Here is a 17,647-nt window from a genome sequence, read left to right on the forward strand (position 1 = left end):
GATTTTCAAGAACTGTTGGCTCTTCTCATCCGTGAGGAGAGTAATATTGGGAGAGGTTTATCCTATGGAAATTCACATGAGCAGGTCTTCTACTTAGATACATGTAGAGGTAGATCATCATCTAGAGGCCGAGGTGGAGGCCGTTTTGGAAACAAAAATCATGGACAGTAAACAATAACAGGAATCTAATGTACAAAGTGGAAGGGGCCACTCTGGAGGCATGGAGAGCCAGAGGGCTGAGGTGGTTGGCAAAGAAATCAGAGTGCAAATAGCAGTGATATTACTGTGGGCAAACCAGGGTACATGAAAACAGATTGCTATAAGAAGTAGAATGATATCAAAAGTGAAAAGTTACAGTAAGGCAACTGTGTATCATCAAGTAAACAGAGTGATGATAGAAGTGAGCAGCTTTTTGTGATACAATACATGCTCAGTTCCACGATACGAGACGTGTCAGGATCGGGAGATTTTTGGTATGTGGATTCTGGTGCCTCTCACTACATGACCGGTTATGGTGAGTGGTGCATAAAATGGAAAAACCAGGATATGTGAAAACATGTGATGATACTGTACATTCCATTATGCATATGTAGAATGCAAAATTGAACTTGGTAGTCGTACTTCACGTTCCAAATATTACAAAGAATGTGGTTTTTGTTGGACAGATGGATAAGCAAGGTTTGTAAATAAGGTTCAATCCTCAAGGGTGTTTTGTGGAAGACTTCAAAATTCAGTGCCGGTTGGTTACAAAGGGTAATATAAATAGCATGATGTTTACTTTGGATGTTAACATGCCTGAGGTGAAGGCAACTATGTTTGCGCATGGGACATGTGTCATTGCATATAGTACGAGTGCATTGGGCATGTGAATATATAGCGATTGAAGTCTATGCAAGCTCAAAATATTGTTGTAGGTTTGCCAAAGTTTAAGGTTGATGGTATGCATAAAGTATGTGAAGCATGCTTGGTAAGCAAGTTAAATATGCTTTCCCGCATGAAAAGCACGTGAGTGCAAGGCCATTGCTTGTTATATATTCGGATGTATAGGGACTGACCAAGATTGCAACAATTGCAGGTTACAGGTATTATGTTACATTCATTGATGATCACATTGAGGAGAATCGAGATGGTGAGTGAAGCAAGAGAGGGGGGGGGGGTGAACGAGAGGAGGGGGGGTTTTGCACTAGAGAGAAGGAGAGGGGGGGCGTGGGGGGTGGGGGGTGGGGTATGGTCAGTGAGGTGAGAGGAAGAGAAGGGGGGTCAGTGAGGGGGGCGTGGTCCGCAAGAGAGGGGGGTGTGGCCGGTTTCGCACAAGAGAAGGGGGTGGGTTGGTGAGAGAGAGAGAGAGAGGGGGGATGGCGGGGGTATGTGGCCGGTGAGGTGAGAGAGGGAGAGAGGGGGGTCGGTGAGGGGGGCGTGGTGTTTTCACGCAGCTGCACAATATTTTATGCAATAGATATCTTTGTTTACAGGTACCAAGTGAAGTGTCAAAGTGATTCAAAAGGCTAGCTCATGAGGCTTGTAGTTTTCTCACATATCAGTGATAGTTTTGGCTTGCTTATGGTGTTTTTCACTCAACATTCTCACTAATTAGAGGTCATGAAACTTTCCGATATTACAGTTTGAAAGAGCAATTGGAAAAAGAGAAAAAAGAGCATCAAGATGCTATAAGTGACACTGAGAGATCAGCATTGCAAGAGAAAGAGAAGCTTAAGAAGGAAATGTTGGCTCGTATTGAGGAAACTAAGATGCAAATGCTGCAACAAACGGACGAACAGCTTCATGCTGTACAACCTCAATTTCTTACAAAAATGCTGTATCAAGAAAATTAGTGTTTTTTTCGTAGTGATAAGGAAGTATGTATGCATGCGTAAGGAACTATATATGTATTCATGCATAAGGAACTATGCATGTATATAAGCATAAGGAACTATGCATGTTTGTGTACTTATTAGTCACAAAGCTGAGGTAGATAGTAGGGGACTTATTCAGTGATATATTTCAGCTCATATGCGCACGCTATATATATTTTGCAACAGAAAACAAAGAGAACAATTGTTGAGAATGACCAGCTGCACAAGGAATTGGGCTACCACGTAAGGCAAACAGAATTGCTCTTACAGAAGAATGAGAAACTTGTGCAGGAAAATATTGAGCTGCACCGGCAAGTGCTCCTAGAAAAAGAGGTAATAATCCTACACCTCTTTGTTTGTCTTTTTATTGTTACTTGTTATTTAACTAGGTTTGCAATAGTTTCCAAGGTTCGGCATTGCCTCAAAAATTCCTGCCATTCTGAATGCTGCATATGTGTGGCCCTGTGCCTTTTTCAATGTTTAAATCACAGTCCTAAACCCCCACCAGCATATTGCACAACTTGCGTGCAGTTCATAAGCCTGCTATACAGTCTCATGTCTACACAGAAGTGGTACGCATGGTGGAATTTGGGTATTTTCATCAGTCCTTTGATGACATCTTGGTCTAAAGTGAGTTTTGTGAGCATGATGAACACATGGCGCTTGTCATGAAGCTGAGAGAATAGCTGCTTTCAATGGTAAGAATCTATAATTCTACCTGTTGAAGGCCACCTTTTTGGATCACATTATTTGAGAGAATAGCTGCTTTCAATGGTAAGAATCTATAATTCTACCTGTTGAAGGCCACCTGTTGGTGCGGCAATGAACCTGGCAGAGGTGGATGCCAGTTTTCTTTGGTCAGCTCTCTTGATTGTGCAAGGGCTGCAACGTTTTTTTGGGGTTGAATGTGTTCCATCTCACTTTGTGGGCTGCTATGCACAAGAGGCAAACCTTCTTATAGATGCAACCAAGGAGGATAGGGTATTTTGGTGGACACCTATAGAACATGATTGCTTTGAGAAGCTGAAGGTGTTGATGTTGTTAGCATCTGTGCCCTTTCTTCAAGGTCTAAGGGATCCTTTAGATTGGTGGTGCCCTCTCTCCAAGCTCTAAGGGAGCCCTTGACAATTGTTTGTGTAAGTAGACGTTTGTGATGTTGTTGGTGGTGCCCTCTCTCCAAGCTCTAAGAGCCCTTGACAATTGTTTGTTTAAGTAGACGTTTGGATGTTGTTAGCATCCGTGCCTTTCCTTCAAGATCTAATGGCTTGTTAGATTGGTGGTGCCCTCTCTTCAAGTTTTAAGGGAGCCGTTGACAATTGTTTGTGTAAGTAGACGTTTGTGCTAGTGGCATACAAGTACAAGGATCTCGTAGAACTGAGTTGCAGTATTCTGCTTATGACTAGGAGTTCCTTGCAGGAGAGCGTGCCTTGCGTAAATGGAGACATTTTGTGATTGGCATGGAGTTTCGAATTTGGACCATCTGTTTTCTCCATTATAAGTTGAGGTGGTGGCATTTTCTTGGGATGCAGAATGTGAGTGTGGATGCACATAGTCAAATCAAAGGCATAAGGTGGCAGAAGTGGACTCCTAGCTCATTTTCTGAACCGATGAAGGCAAAGTATTCCTTTGTTCCAGACTTGCAAGGCTGGAAGTGTGTTGCTGGCATGTAAATAAAGTACAGCATTTGTGATGGATGGTTGTACTGCAAGGATTGCTCATGTGTGTTCAAAGATGGAGACTTTAGGCCTGTGCTTTTGTGGAGGGGCATGAACCCGTAAACTTGACACCTCCTGAATTGAAAGTGGGGACCCTCCTAAGAAATTTGGTTTAATTTGCACGAGATGATCTGTGTCTTCTTGCTCGTTCGATCCACCATTGTGATGATGCAACCATCCTAAAGCCTGTGCCTTGGAAGCAATCCTACCAGAGTTTATGGAAATGTCCTCTTTGGAGGGGATTGTGACTGATAAAGATTCAAAGTTCTTACTGTACCCACTAGCTGTATGAGTCAATCAAATCCAGTACAAATGCTAGTTTCAATACCATTTGATGCAGTTGGGGACTCTTCCAACTTTGCTGTCTGATTTCTCCAAATCCAGGTTTCGGGGATGCAGAGCAGGCTTTTGCATGTGTGCGAGCTATTGCTATTTGAGGCATTTCCAGATAATTTTGTCACGAGCACGAGAAAATTGACAGATTAGTCACTGGCTTCTCCTCCTGCTCAGCATGATGGTTCTCTTGGAGAAAGAGCTTGTTGCTTTGGCATGTTCTCACATTTTTTTATTTTTATTTTTTGTAGTTGCTGTAAGCCCAGCGGGGCGTGCAGTAACAGACCCAACCACGTGTCCAAGAGATAAAAATATAAAGAGAGAGAGGGGAGAGAGAAAAGGGAATGGGGATCTTGCACAGTACACCACATTGAGTGGGGAACAGGTCCCGACCCCTTCCAGGAATTTCTTCAAGAACAATCCACGGGCACGCTGGCCAGGATCAATACAATCAATGAATACAAAACAAACAAATATGCCGATGTAGGATATCCAAGTTGATGTTGATGTCGACAAACAAGATCTCTGATGTCAAGCACACCACGTGGATGACCCACAAGTATCTCTCACCGGGCTAGTACCAAATCCAAATATCCAAATCCAATGAATCCAAGTCCAATGAATCCAAGTCCAAATCCAAGTCGAAGTCCAAGTCGAAGTCTAAGTCCAGATCCAAGTCCAAATCCAAGTCCAAATCCAAGTCCAAGATCCATGTTCATGTCCAACCTATATGTCCAAGTTCCATGTTTATGTCCAACCTATATGTCCAAGTTCCATGTTTATGTCCAAAATTCATGTTCCATGTCCAAGCTCTATGCCCAAGCTCTCCATGTCCAAGTCCAAGAAACACTCGCTCATCCCATGAGTAATCTCCACAACTCCTATAGCCTTGTCCATGAAGAAAACCATGGAAAAGCTCTTTCTGGCAAGAAAACTGATATAAAACCTGTTTTAATGGTTTTTGGGCAATAAAAACCTCCAAAAAGTAGTTTTTAGGGTTTTTGGAGCAGTTTTAGGATTTTTAAATTTTCTGTCCGTACATGTCCGTACAGTTATGTACATGTCCGTACAGCTCCGTACATGCGTCCATATCGCCCATGTATATGTCTATATAAGTCTAGGGCTAACCGTACATTTGAAAAGCAAGTTGGAGGAGGTGTTGATGAGCTCTCCATGATCATAATGATGCCCACACACACTCCACAATCTCCTTCAATCTTCAATGATCTTGTTCATGGTACTACAAGAGAAGTCCAATCCTTTTTATACTTGTAAGAGACCCTACTTTTTGCAAAAAAGCCTTCATGCTTTTGCTTTGCCTTTTTATGCTTTGCTTTTCTTTTATTGCCTTTGCTTTTGCTCTTTTTACTTTTATTAATAAAATATTACTCAACTTTTGGTACTTTGCTTTTCTAGCTTTAAGGCCTTGCTTTTTGGCTTTAGAGCTACTTTTTGAGAAAGCGTCTTTTAGCTTTTTGATTCGGCTGAGTCTCCTCTTTCCAATGGTGCCCTTGGCTCGCGGTCAACCCTGGTTAACTTTTTGCTTTTTCCTGCTTTTTGACCAAGAATGGTGCTTTTTCTTAATCAAACTTTATGGAGCCTGTCCCCATGTCTTCTTCCACTTGTTTGGTGTCCGGGAATGGATTTCATCATGTGAAAAGAGCTAGGAGGGCCAAATAGTTACAGTTGCAAAGCAAGTCTCTTCACCCAACTGTTCAACTCACTTTTGTTGCTCTCCAGCTATCAAGATTGGTCATGGGCCATCTAATCTCCAATATATTTACATTTTTATTCATTGATGAAGATGTGGACACATCATCTCTTGCATGGATTGCATCCCTCAAGAGAAAATAAATGACGAAGTAACCAGAGGGGTCTGCAGGTGGTGTGGCTGCCTGCACGTGAGATTAGCCAGTTTCTTTTTGGTCCATTGATACGACCCTGTGTTTTTCCCTCTGGACAACAAGCAGGTGGGTACAGGCACGGGCACGGGCACGGGCACGGGCACGGGCACGGGATGGACAGTGTGAACGGCATCAAGTTGGATATGAAAAGGAAACCCATATATGGTGGCCAGCCCAAGTGTGAAACTTTAAAATTTATAAGGTTTAATAACCTTTGATGATTAAAATATTGTTTTTAGAGGCATGCGTTTTTAATCCTTGCTTTTGGCTTTTTGAGAAAAGCGATTTGAATCGCATGTTTATAAAAGGTGAAGGTTGGCGGAATCGTGGAGGAGGTCGCCGTGTGGGATAGCGCCGCTACGCGTGGAATAGGCGGCTACCAGATGGGCTACCAGGTGGCGTGTGCTGCTGTTGCGCATGGGCCATGGCAGGTGCTGCTGAGCGTACGGCTACCAGGCGGCTACTAGGCGGGTGACTAGGGCTCTGTCGCGCACATGGGCCACAGCTGAGGCTGCTGCGCATGGACTACAGGCTGCTGCCCATAGACTACAGAGTGCTGCTGCTGTGCATGGGCTGCAAGCTGTTGCACATAGGGAGGCCAGGCAAGTGCTATGCATGGGCTTCAGGCAGCGCAGCTGCGCACATGGCTACAGGGCACTGCTGCGCACATGATTACAGGGTGCTGTTGTGCACATGACTTCAGGGTGCTGCTGCGCGCATGGGCTACAGGCAGGCGGGCTACAGTCAGCTAACGGGTGCCTGGTGGACTGCATCCAGTCGGGCAGCCAGGCAGGTGACCAGGTGGCTGAGCATGGGCTACTGCCAGCAAAGAGCGACCAGGCAACTGCATCTATGGGCTGCTGTCAGTCGGGTTTTAGCGCACGTGTGGAAGACCAAGTGGCTGCGCATATGGGCTGTAGCTAGCAATAGGAGCCAGGCGGATGCAGGCAGGTTGCATGTGTGGAAGGAGCCAGCAGAGACATCTCCAGGCGACTGTTTCGAGTAGTCCTAGAGTTGGTTTGGTTCATATATGGATTGGAATCTATCTGTGCATGTATTTATACACTTTCTGAGGTATTATTGTATTTTGCTGCCATTGGATCTTGGTACCCTTGGGGATACATGGGTAATACTCTGGATGTGTCAAGATGAGATGCATGTATGTTGGTATGATACATCAAGTACTTTATTATGTTCATGGATGCATCACTGAGTGTGGCTCCTGCGGGATGGCCATGTGCAGAGTGGGTAAAGCATCAAGAGGGACATATGTGGAAAGTACTTAGTGGATGTATAGTTTAGATGCATTGAGTGCTTTCATATGCTCATGTTGTACCATTAGTTGTGGGTCCTGCGGGATACCCATGGGTGTAAGGCTTGCGAGCAGCCCTGAGACTATTATATTGGAGTGGGTAGAGCATCTTGAGGAGCATATTGTTTGCAAATGCATATATGTGTCATGCATATGTTTGTCATATGTAGAATGATGCATGGTTTTGTTTTTGGCTAACACAGGTTACGTGTTTCCACTTGGTTTTAGACTTTTGCTACAGGTTCTGAAGGAACAAGCAAGAGTTGTCTATCACTTTGACGTGACGATGTGGCCTTATTGTTGAGGATGATTGTTTCATCACCCAGATGCACTGTAGGGGCATTGCTTTTTGTCATATGGGGACTCTTTCTTCGTTGGATGCTTACTGTGTTATTGAGTGCAATTGAGGACGCTTGCTATTTTTGAAGAGGGTGGTATGTTACAACCCTGTGTTTTTCCCTCTGGACAAGCAGTAGGTGGGCACGGGCACGGGCACGGGATGGACAGTGTAAACGGCATCAAGTTGGATATGAAAAGGAAACCCATATATGGTGGCCAGCCCAAGTGTGAAAGGGGACAAAAGGGACTTTAAAATTTATAAGGCTTAATAAACTTTGATGGTTAAAATATTGTTTTTAGAGGCATGCATTTTTAATCCTTGCTTTTGGCTTTTTGAGAGAAGCGATTTGAATCGCATGTTTATAAAAGGCGAAGGTTGGCGGAATCGTGGAGGAGGTCGCCGTGTGGGATAGCGCTGCTACGCGTGGAATAGGCGGCTACCAGATGAGCTACTAGGTGGCTACCAGGCGGCGTGTGCTGCTGCTGCTGCGCATGGGCCACGGCAGGTGGTGCTGAGCGTACGGCTACCAGGCGGCTACTAGGCGGGTGACCAGGGCTCTGCTGTGCACATGGGCCACAGCTGAGGCTACTGCGCATGGACTACAGGCTGCTGCCCATAGAATACATAGTGCTGCTACTGCGCATGGGCTGCAGGCTGTTGCACAGAGGGAGGCCAGGCAAGTGCTGCGCATGGGCTTTGCGCATGGGCTTCAGGCAGGGCAGCTGCGCACATGGGTAAAGGGGCTGCTGCGCACATGATTACAGGGTGCTGCTGCGCACATGGGCTACAGTCAGCTAACGGGCGCCAGGTGGACTGCATTGAGTCCGGCAGCCAGGTAGGTGACCAGGTGGCTGAGGATGGGCTAGTGCCAACAAAAAGCAACCAGGCGACTGCATCTATAGGCTGCTGTCAGTCGGGTTTTAGGTAGAGACTGCACGTGTGGAAGACCAAGTGGCTGCGCATATGGGCTACAGCTAGCAATAGGAGCCAGGCGGATGCAGGCAGGTTGCATGTGTGGAAGCAGCCAGCAGAGACATCTTCAGGTGACCGTTGGATTGGACAAGACGACTCTATCTCTCTCTCTCTTGGAAGAAGGCGAGCTGAAGGAGGCACCGAGGGGCTAAAGCCAAGGGGTTTCTCTCTCTCTCTCTCTTTCTCTCTCTCTTCGCAAGCAGGTTTTGTTTATGAGAATAGGATATGTAGAGGATCAAGCTACATATGCACAGGAAGTTGTTCTTGGAAGAGATGTGTGTTGCTCTTCGTCTTGGACCTATGTGTATTCAGGGATTGCTTGACACGTCCTCTATCTTTCTCTCTCTAGGTTTTTGGCACCATGATTGGATGGTGTATCTGTGGGTTTCTCAAGGAAACAGGACATTGGTCTTTCAAGAAGAAACAGGAGTTTGGTATCGAGGAAACAGGCCTATGGTTTATGGATACAGGTTTATGGTTTATTAGATACAAGTCTTTGGTTTCAGATGGAAAACATGTCTTTGGATTCATGTGAACAGGTTCTAGTTTTCTCGAGGTTACATGCAAGCTGTGACTATAGGAAGGACATGTGGATTGGTGCAGTCCTACTGCTGTTTGGGAAAGGGTTGTGGAATCCATGATAGAGATGGAGAAGACCTTTTCAAGCAGGGAGGTGTCGTACAGGTGTGCCTTCTCTATGGAACGCTTTGCTGTGATAACGAGAGTTTTTATTTTGAAGTCGTGGGTGAAAAGCTATAAGGGATCCTATTGGTAGAGGATTCAACAAGTTGTACTTTGTACTCAAATTTTGTTCAAGAGAAGAAATACCGCAAGTGGCGCCACTGCGTTTTGGGGCCAATCGGTGTCCTTGTACTATTTGTAGGAGCACTCTAGCTCCCCTGTTTGTTTTCCTTTTCCAGGTTCCCATGGGTGATGAAGTGTTTTGTGTGCGAGTGTTTGTTCCACCGCCCGTTAGATTTCTGAAGGCCGGTTTCATGGTTCCATCGTCGGGATATCGTCGACTTTCTCAAGGAGGCGAGGCCGTGGTCACATCAAAAGCTTCTACATGAGGAAAGTGGAAAGGAAGTACAGGAGACAGTACAGGATTGTGTGTCTTTGCCTATATGAGGTGAAGAGCAAAAGTTGAAGATGAAGCTAAGGAGAAAAAACACCAAGGACAGGAAGTAGTCAGCAAGGAAGAAGAAGCAGTTGAAGTGTTATGGTGCAAAAGATGGGTTGAAGGCTATGGCTTTTGACACTTTGTCACCAATGGTATCTGTTAGAAGTCATCTTCTGTCTATACAGACACACCAGGGCCTTTGTTGTGGGTGTGCCCGCCCTTATTAGGTGTTTTCTCATTTTTCCCCGCTCTCCGTATTTTTCCCCCATTTTTCCCTATTTTTCTGTGGCATGGGAGGCAGTCTTGTAGTGGCAGGAGGACCTTGAACCTGGCCGACTGCATCTGAGGAGACTCTGGGGGTGGCCGATGGATTTGCATGAGTCGTGGACTTCCCTGATGCTGGCCGACCCCCTTTGCTACTGGCCGACTATGTATTTTACAGTCGTGGGGATTTTTTGTGTCCTGTCGGCTGCCCTACAGCATGCCGACTGCTGTTGGGGGGCCATATAAAATGGCCCCCAACCCCCTTGTCATTTTTGTATCATTCCTGGGATCTTCTTGTGTATATAGAGCAGAGTTACACGCCTCTACCATTCTTTCTCTTGTGCTGTTATATTTCTGCATTGCGTTTTGCTCGTGTTCCCAGATTTGGTCATCATCTCCGCTGCGTATTCTGACATGGTATCAGAGCCTAGGCTCTAGATAGTTCTTGGGATTTGTGTGAGCAAGAGGGGGACTGTTGTGTTGCTGATTGGTGGACTGTTCGGGACTATTCGGGAAGAGGAGAAGCAAGAGGATGGCGGGCTGATTTGTTGGACAGCCACTTGCAGGTGTTAGTTCTTCTTTGTTCCCACGCACCCACCCTTTTGAGAGTACATCCCCGCAAGGGTAGATTTGTTTGAGATGGCCGAGAGGTATGTGAAGATCCCGACACTGCCCACGTTCCTGGTGGTGGACCATCAGTTGGACGGGAACAACTACGGCATATGGAAGGTTATGATGGAATTTGTTCTGGAGTCTTACGACCTCGCTGATTTCGTCATTGTTGGGGTTCTACGGTCGGAAGTAAGGGGAGTTACCGTCGATCCGAAAGGACCGGGAGGCCAGATGTGGGATCGTGTCAACGCCAGGGTCCGTTCGTTTATCTTTCTCAACTGCACACCGCAGGTAATCAGTCATGCAAAGCATATGACGCTGGCCAGAGGTATATGGCAGCATTTGGCCTCTCTTTACAACAGGGTATCGTCCATGAAGAGGATTTCCTTGGAAGTACAGATGCGGGTTATGAGCCCTGCAAAGTTGAGGATGTGGGAGCATATTAACAAGCTGCAGGCTCTTCAGCAGGAAGTTCTTTAGGCTGGGAAGGAGATATCATCAGAGGACATGGCCATAACGTTTTTGTCACACTTGCCCTCTCAGTACTCATCAGCATTTTACTCATCTTTGATTACCAGTGGCAGGCTCAGCACCATCACGTAGGAGGAGCTTGTGCCCATGGTCTTGGACCAGGAGGAACGATTCACGAACCCTCCTTAGGGTGGAGGTTCGAAGGCCTTAACTGGCCAACGGTCGAAAGACCGTAACACGGGCAAAGGGAAGGCTTCCTCGGAGAAGTCTTCTGAGAAGAAGTCCGACGCTGACCGCGAGAAACTAAAGGCAGAGAGGACCTGTAATGATTGTGGCGAGAAAGGCCACTATTGGAGGCAGTGTCCCAAAGCGAAAGACCGAGAAGGGTGAAGATTCCTCAGCAGCAATCATGAAAACTCCGGCTTTTGTGCACCTGGAGGTGATGGACACCGATGTTTCATTTTCTTCAGGCAGGGAGGAGATTGGAGGATTCTCCGCAACGGATACTCGGGAGTGGATTCTAGACAGTGGTGCTTCCAGGCACATGACTCCTTCCCGCTCAGATTTACAGGATCTCTGCAAGTGTTCTGGTCACATTCTTACTGGGGATACATCCACTATCCCAGTTCACAGTGAGGGCAAGATGGAGATAGTTCCCGATGGCAGAGGGGGGAAGCATTCCTCCCAGGTGTTGTATGTTCTGTCACTTGGTTTTCATCTGTTGTCAGTGCATCAGGTTTGCAAGACTGGCGTACAAGTGGAGTTTGATGAGCATTTTGTTGCTCTCCGGGACAAAACAACAGGCTGCCAGGTGGTTTGGGAAGGCGGAGTGGAGAATGAAGTTTACAAGCTTTCAACACTCTCTCTCCCAGGTCCTTAGGTTTGTGATGAGTGGCAGTCTGGTAATGGCCACTTAAGTGTGGATACGTTGCAGGTACAGGTTTTCCGGGACCAGATGGTGGATAGCTTGTCAGTAGATGGTAGCAGTTGGTAGGAACTCTCTAGTACTAATGTTGGTAGTTCTTGTGTTCGTCAGTCAGAGGAAACTGAACAGGTAACTTATGCTCTGATGTCTCGTAGTATTCGAGACAAAGAACCTCTTGTAGATGAGGATGTTCTTTCCATGGGGACCTTTCGGAAAGCCAGGCAGGTGGCAGTTGATTACTTGCAGAAGAAGGTGAATACTCCAGGCTTTGTGGTTCCGGATTCAGAGGGGGTGGTTGACAGGTTTCAGATGGCCTTGCGCGGTCTTCAGCAGGTTTCCAAGACTAGGCTTTGCACCGTAACAGGTGTTGATCCTTGTGAGCAGTGTGATGCCTCTTTGACTCAGAAGCAGAATGGTTCATTGATCTGGTTGATGGACACCAGATTGGACGTGAGCTTCCTGGTGAGGCAGTTGTTGCAGATGACTCTTTGGGAGGCACGATTGCGTTTCTTGTGGTTTCTGCGGCATGCAAAGGATCATGACTCTTGTACACAGGAGGGAGATTGATTGATGGAGTCCGGCTCCACGGTTGGAGTGACTCAGTGTGGGGAGCAGATCCGGACACGAGGAGATCTACTTCAGGCCCAGGAGCAGTTTTCCGGAGCAGTAAGAAGCAGTCATCTTTTACCTTGTCGACGATGATAGAGGCAGAGTACCGGGCTGCTTGTGAGGTGGTGAGGATGCAAAGGTTGCATTGCAGGATTGGGCTTCCACTAGAGGAACCCATGGTCATCCAGAGGCACTTTGTTCGTGAACAGATTGTTGCCGATGACATCTTGCTAGAGTTCTGCTCGACGGAGGACAGTATGGTGGACCTCTTCACAAAGTCGCTATCTCAGAATTTGCTCAGACGGCACCCCAGCTCCCTGTGGTTGGTTTCACAGCCAGGAGCTGAGAGGGGGTGTTAGAAGTCATCTCCTGTCTATACATATACACTAGGGCCTTTGTTATGGGTGTACCCGCCCTTATTAGGTGTTTTCTCATTTTTCCTATTTTTCTCTGGCATGGGAGGCAGTCTGTAGTGGCAGGAGGACCTTAAACCTTGCCGACTGCATATGAGGAGACTCTGGGGGTGGCCGACTGATTTGCATGAGTCGTGGACTTCCCCGATGCTGGTCGACCCCCTTTGGTGCTGGCCGACTGTGTATTTTACAGCCGTGGGGATTTTTTGTGTCCTGTCGGCTGCCCTACAGCAGGCTGACTGCTGTTGGGGGGCCATATAAAATGGCCCCCAGTCCCCTTGTCATTTTTGTATCAATCCCAGGATCTTCTTGTGTATATAGAGCAGAGTTACACGCCTCTACCATTCTCTCTCTTGTGCTGTTATTTTTCTGCATTGCATTTTGCTCGTGTTCCTAGATCTGGTCATCATCTCCGCTGCGTATTCTGACAGTATCTTCACGGAGCCTTCATGGGTTCGGAAGGCAGCTTCTTTCTATGTTTAGCAGTGGTGATCTACTATGCTTCAGTGGGACCTGTGCTTACCACTTGGGTGGAGTGCAAGCAGGTTTTGGGTGCCTGTGGATGTATCAGATGAGGCTCAGGCGGAAGTGGAGGAACTTGATGAGGTTCTTATTCCCGAGCAGATATTGGCACACCAGGAAGGAAAGGTACAAGGTAAAGTTTCCCGTCGCTATCTTGTGAAGTTTAAAGAACTATTCACTGATGGATGCGAAGTGGATGGAGGAGGGTGACTTAGCAGATTCACCTTAGGTATTGCAGCTTTATCTTGACGCCTTTGAGTTGGAGCCGACTCTTGCGACGGCTCATTGAGGTTCAACAGAGCATGGGCCTGGAGCATTGCCTGATGCTCAAGAGGGGGGTAGCACCTCCACTCCCTTGTTATAGACAGGCTCAGTTTCTCATCTAGGAGTCGCTTGGTGACATCTTTGTATTCACCCGAGGTACTGAGGCTGACAGCACATCTGCTTTTGGGACTTCAATGATATTGTGTACTAGTCACATGAGATGGTAAAGTTGGGTATCAGCCGCACCTTGAACTATAACTGCAACTATGGAAAACTCTGTCTACACTTATGGTTAACAGAGATGGTTTTTGCCTTTGGAACTAAGGTATGATTGAGGAAGATTGGGATGTTGATCTTTGTCATATGGTTTTGGTTGTTCTTGACCACAGGATCGGTCAATTGGATATTGAGATGATGCTAGACTCTATGAAGGGCATAAGTCTCGTGAGGAGTCCTAGAGTTGGTTTGGTTCATATATGGATTGAACTCTATTTGTGCATGTATTTATACACTTTCTGAGGTATTATTGTATTCTGGTACCCTTGGGGATACATGGGTAATACTCTGGATGTGTCAGGATGAGATGCATGTATGTTGGTATGATACATCAAGTACTTTATTATGTTCATGGATGCATCACTGAGTGTGGCTTCTGCGGGATGGCCATGTGCAGAGTGGGTAAAGCATCAAGAGGGACATATGTGGAAAGTACTTAGTGGATGTATAGTTTAGATACATTGAGTGCTTTCATATCCTCATGTTGTACCATCAGTTGTGGGTCCTCCGGGATACCCATGGGTGTAAGGCTTGCGAGCAGCCCTGAGACTATTATATTGGAGTGGGTAGAGCATCTTGAGGAGCATATTGTTTGCAAATGCAAATATGTGTCATGCATATGTTTGTCAGATGTAGAATGATGCATGGTTTTGTTTTTGGCTAACACAGGTTACGTGTTTCCACTTGGTTTTAGACTTTGCTGCAGGTTTTGAAGGAACAAGCAAGAGATGTCAGTCACTTTGACGTGACGGTGTGGACTTATTGTGGAGGATGATTGTTTCATCACCCAGATGCACTAGAGGGGCATTGCTTTTGGTCATACGGACTCTTTCTTCGTTGGATGCTTACTGTGTTATTGAGTGCAATCGAGGACGCTTGCTATTTTTCAACAGGGGGTATGTTACGACCCTGTGCTTTTCCCTCTGGACAACAAGCAGGTGGGCAGGGGCACGGGCACGGGATGGACAGTGTGAACGGCATCAAGTTGGATATGAAAAGGAAACCCACATATGGTGGCCAACCCAAGCGTGAAAGGGAACAAAAGGGACTTTAAAATTTATAAGGCTTAATAACCTTTGATGATTAAAATATTGTTTTTAGAGGCATGCGTTTTTAATCCTTGCTTTTGGCTTTTTGAGAAAAGCGATTTGAATCGCATGTTTATAAAAGGCTAAGGTCGGCGGAATCGTGGAGGAGGTCGCCGTGCGGGATAGTGCCACTACGCGTGGAATAGGCGGCTACCAGGCGGCATGTGCTGCTGCTACGCATGGGCCACGGCACGTGGTGCTGAGCGTATGGCTACCAGGTGGCTACTAGGCAGGTGACCAGCTGAGGCTGCTGCGCACATGGGCCACAGCTGAGGCTGCTGCCCATAGACTACAGAGTGCTGCTGCTGCGGATGGATTGCAGGCTGTTGCACATAGGGACATAGCAGCTATAAAACGCGTTTTTTATATATTGGACGCGACGGGATGTTTTTTATAATAAAAAACGTCCAATTGATAAAAAACATGAATTTTTTTTTTCAAATTTAAAAAAAAAACGTAAAAAACGTTTTTTAAAAATAAAAAACGTTTTTTATAATAAAAAACGTTTTTTATAATAAAAAACGTTTTTTATTTAAAAAACGTGAGTTTTTTATCATTAATAAAAAACTTGCTGAATGTTTTTTTTCTAATACATACATTAATAAAAACCTTTTTTAATGCTTTTCATGTATGTATGCATGTTAACACCTATATGTATATGTACATATATGAGTATATACACGTATATATATATATATATATATATATATATATATATATATATATATATATATATATAAACACCTTTTTTGATGTTTTTCATGTATGTATGCATGTTAACACCTATGTCTATATGTACATATATTTGTATATGCACATGTGTATATATACGTGTGTGTGTGTGTGTGTACATATATGTATGTACACACACACACGCGCGCACATATATATATATATATATATATATATATATATATATGTATGTATGTATGTATGTATGTATGTATATGTGTGTGTGTGTGTGTGTGTGTGTGTGTATATATATGTGTGTGTGTGTGTGTGTGTGTGTGTATGTATGTATGTATGTATGTATATGTGTGTGTGTGTGTGTGTGTATGTATGTATGTGTGTGTGTGTGTGTGTGTGTGTGTGTGTGTGTGTGTGTATGCCAGTCACATTCTATTCTTTGGCCGGGTCAGGTGGTGCATTCCAAAGATGTAGTCAGGCATTTGGGATATCCCATAGGATGGCATATCACCAGGAAGCAGCAGCTAAAATGGATCTTCCAAAGACTTCAACATAAACTGGAATACTGGAAGATTTCTACTTGGCCTCTTCATGTCAGGCTCAGAATAGTACAGTCCATTGTAATGTCCTATGTCCAGTTCTATTTGCCTTTGCTGCATTGGTCCTCCAGGCATATTTCAACCTTTATGTCTCAAGCTATGGAGATGTTATGGAGGACAAAAATTGCTGTGAAAGCATTGAGACTGATGAAGATGGAAATGGTGTGCTCTCCTAGGATGCATGGTGGACTTAATGTCCTCAATATAAGATATCATGTACTTGCAAGGAAGGCGACTATGCTGCATACTTTTTTCCGCCAACAAGCTATGGACTTGTATGCTAGTATCCATGTGTGTCAACATGAGGACTTGTGCTTATGGTCATTGGATTACTGATCATTGGGAGGTTGTCATTGGGAGATTTGTGGGGAAGATACCTGGCTGTCTGTTTTGTACTGCTCTGATACTTGACTGGAAACAAGTACTTTCTAAGGTCAAATGGGCTCCTGATAATTGCTCGGGGACAAACTCAATGAGGAAAGAAAGTATTCATTGGAGTGCCATCTTTGACATTCCACTCGCTTTACAGGAACCTGTTCGGGCATACAATCTCATGAAATTGGGAATTAGATACATACATGATGTGGTAGATGATCAGGGCTATGTCTTATCTTTTCCTCAGGCCACTGCTTCCTATGCATTGAGAATGCATCATAGGTCTATATGGAAGAAAATTGCTGATTTATTACATCCTTTTCTACCTGTTCCTCCTGTGGCTGGCACAGACAGGCTTACGGATTGGCAATTGCAACCCTCTGCTACATGCACTCATCCTGTTCCTCTTCCCGCCTTAACCTCCATCAAAGCTTACAGGCTTCTTCAGCCTGCTCCATGGATTCAGCAACATGCTAATTCTCTGTGGCATATAAGGAAGCCCCTCTCATGGTGGCGGAAGAATCTCGGGATGTTATGGAAGTGTAAAATGCCATTGAAACAAAGACTTTTTCTTTGGAGATGTATGACAGGCACATTGTCAGTGGGTCACACTTGCTAAACGTCGCATGCACCATCCACATGTTTAAGATGTCAAGCTCCTTCAGAGATTGTTCTTCATTTGCTTTGGCACTGCCCGTGTTCTAGGATCCTCCTCAGGAGAATTTTAGATTATCTTCGGCTCCGTTTCCCGAATCACAGATTTGGGAAACATTTTTGGCTCTTTGGCAGATTTATGAGGTCTTTGTCTCAATACTCACTATTTCTCTCTTGGGTGAGATATTGGGCTCTTTGGACAATCTGGAGTGAGCATAATTTGGCATACTTGGGTTTATACTTTGCCGTATTATACGTCCCGTCCCGTACCTGGCTACTATGCATAGGGAGGCCAGGCAAGTGCTGCGCATGGGCTTCAGGCAAGGCAGCTGCGCACAT

At 45.5% G+C, this 17,647-nt stretch overlaps 1 protein-coding gene across 1 annotated transcript in view; it reads left to right on the forward strand.

Moving 5' to 3' along the window:
- LOC147636702 (uncharacterized) overlaps window positions 1–17,647 on the forward strand; it is a 41,758-nt gene that overhangs the window by 9,004 nt on the left and 15,107 nt on the right. The window contains exons 4-5 of the mRNA XM_086800184.1: window positions 1,622–1,787; window positions 2,040–2,186. Of these exons, the coding sequence (XP_086656310.1) occupies window positions 1,622–1,787; window positions 2,040–2,186 (313 nt within the window). The remainder of the gene's footprint in view (window positions 1–1,621; window positions 1,788–2,039; window positions 2,187–17,647) is intronic.

The sequence above is a fragment of the Cibotium barometz genome, chromosome 7 (genome assembly GCF_041138505.1).
Source record: "Cibotium barometz isolate CiBa-2024 chromosome 7, ASM4113850v1, whole genome shotgun sequence".
Taxonomy (NCBI): Eukaryota; Viridiplantae; Streptophyta; class Polypodiopsida; order Cyatheales; family Cibotiaceae; genus Cibotium; species Cibotium barometz.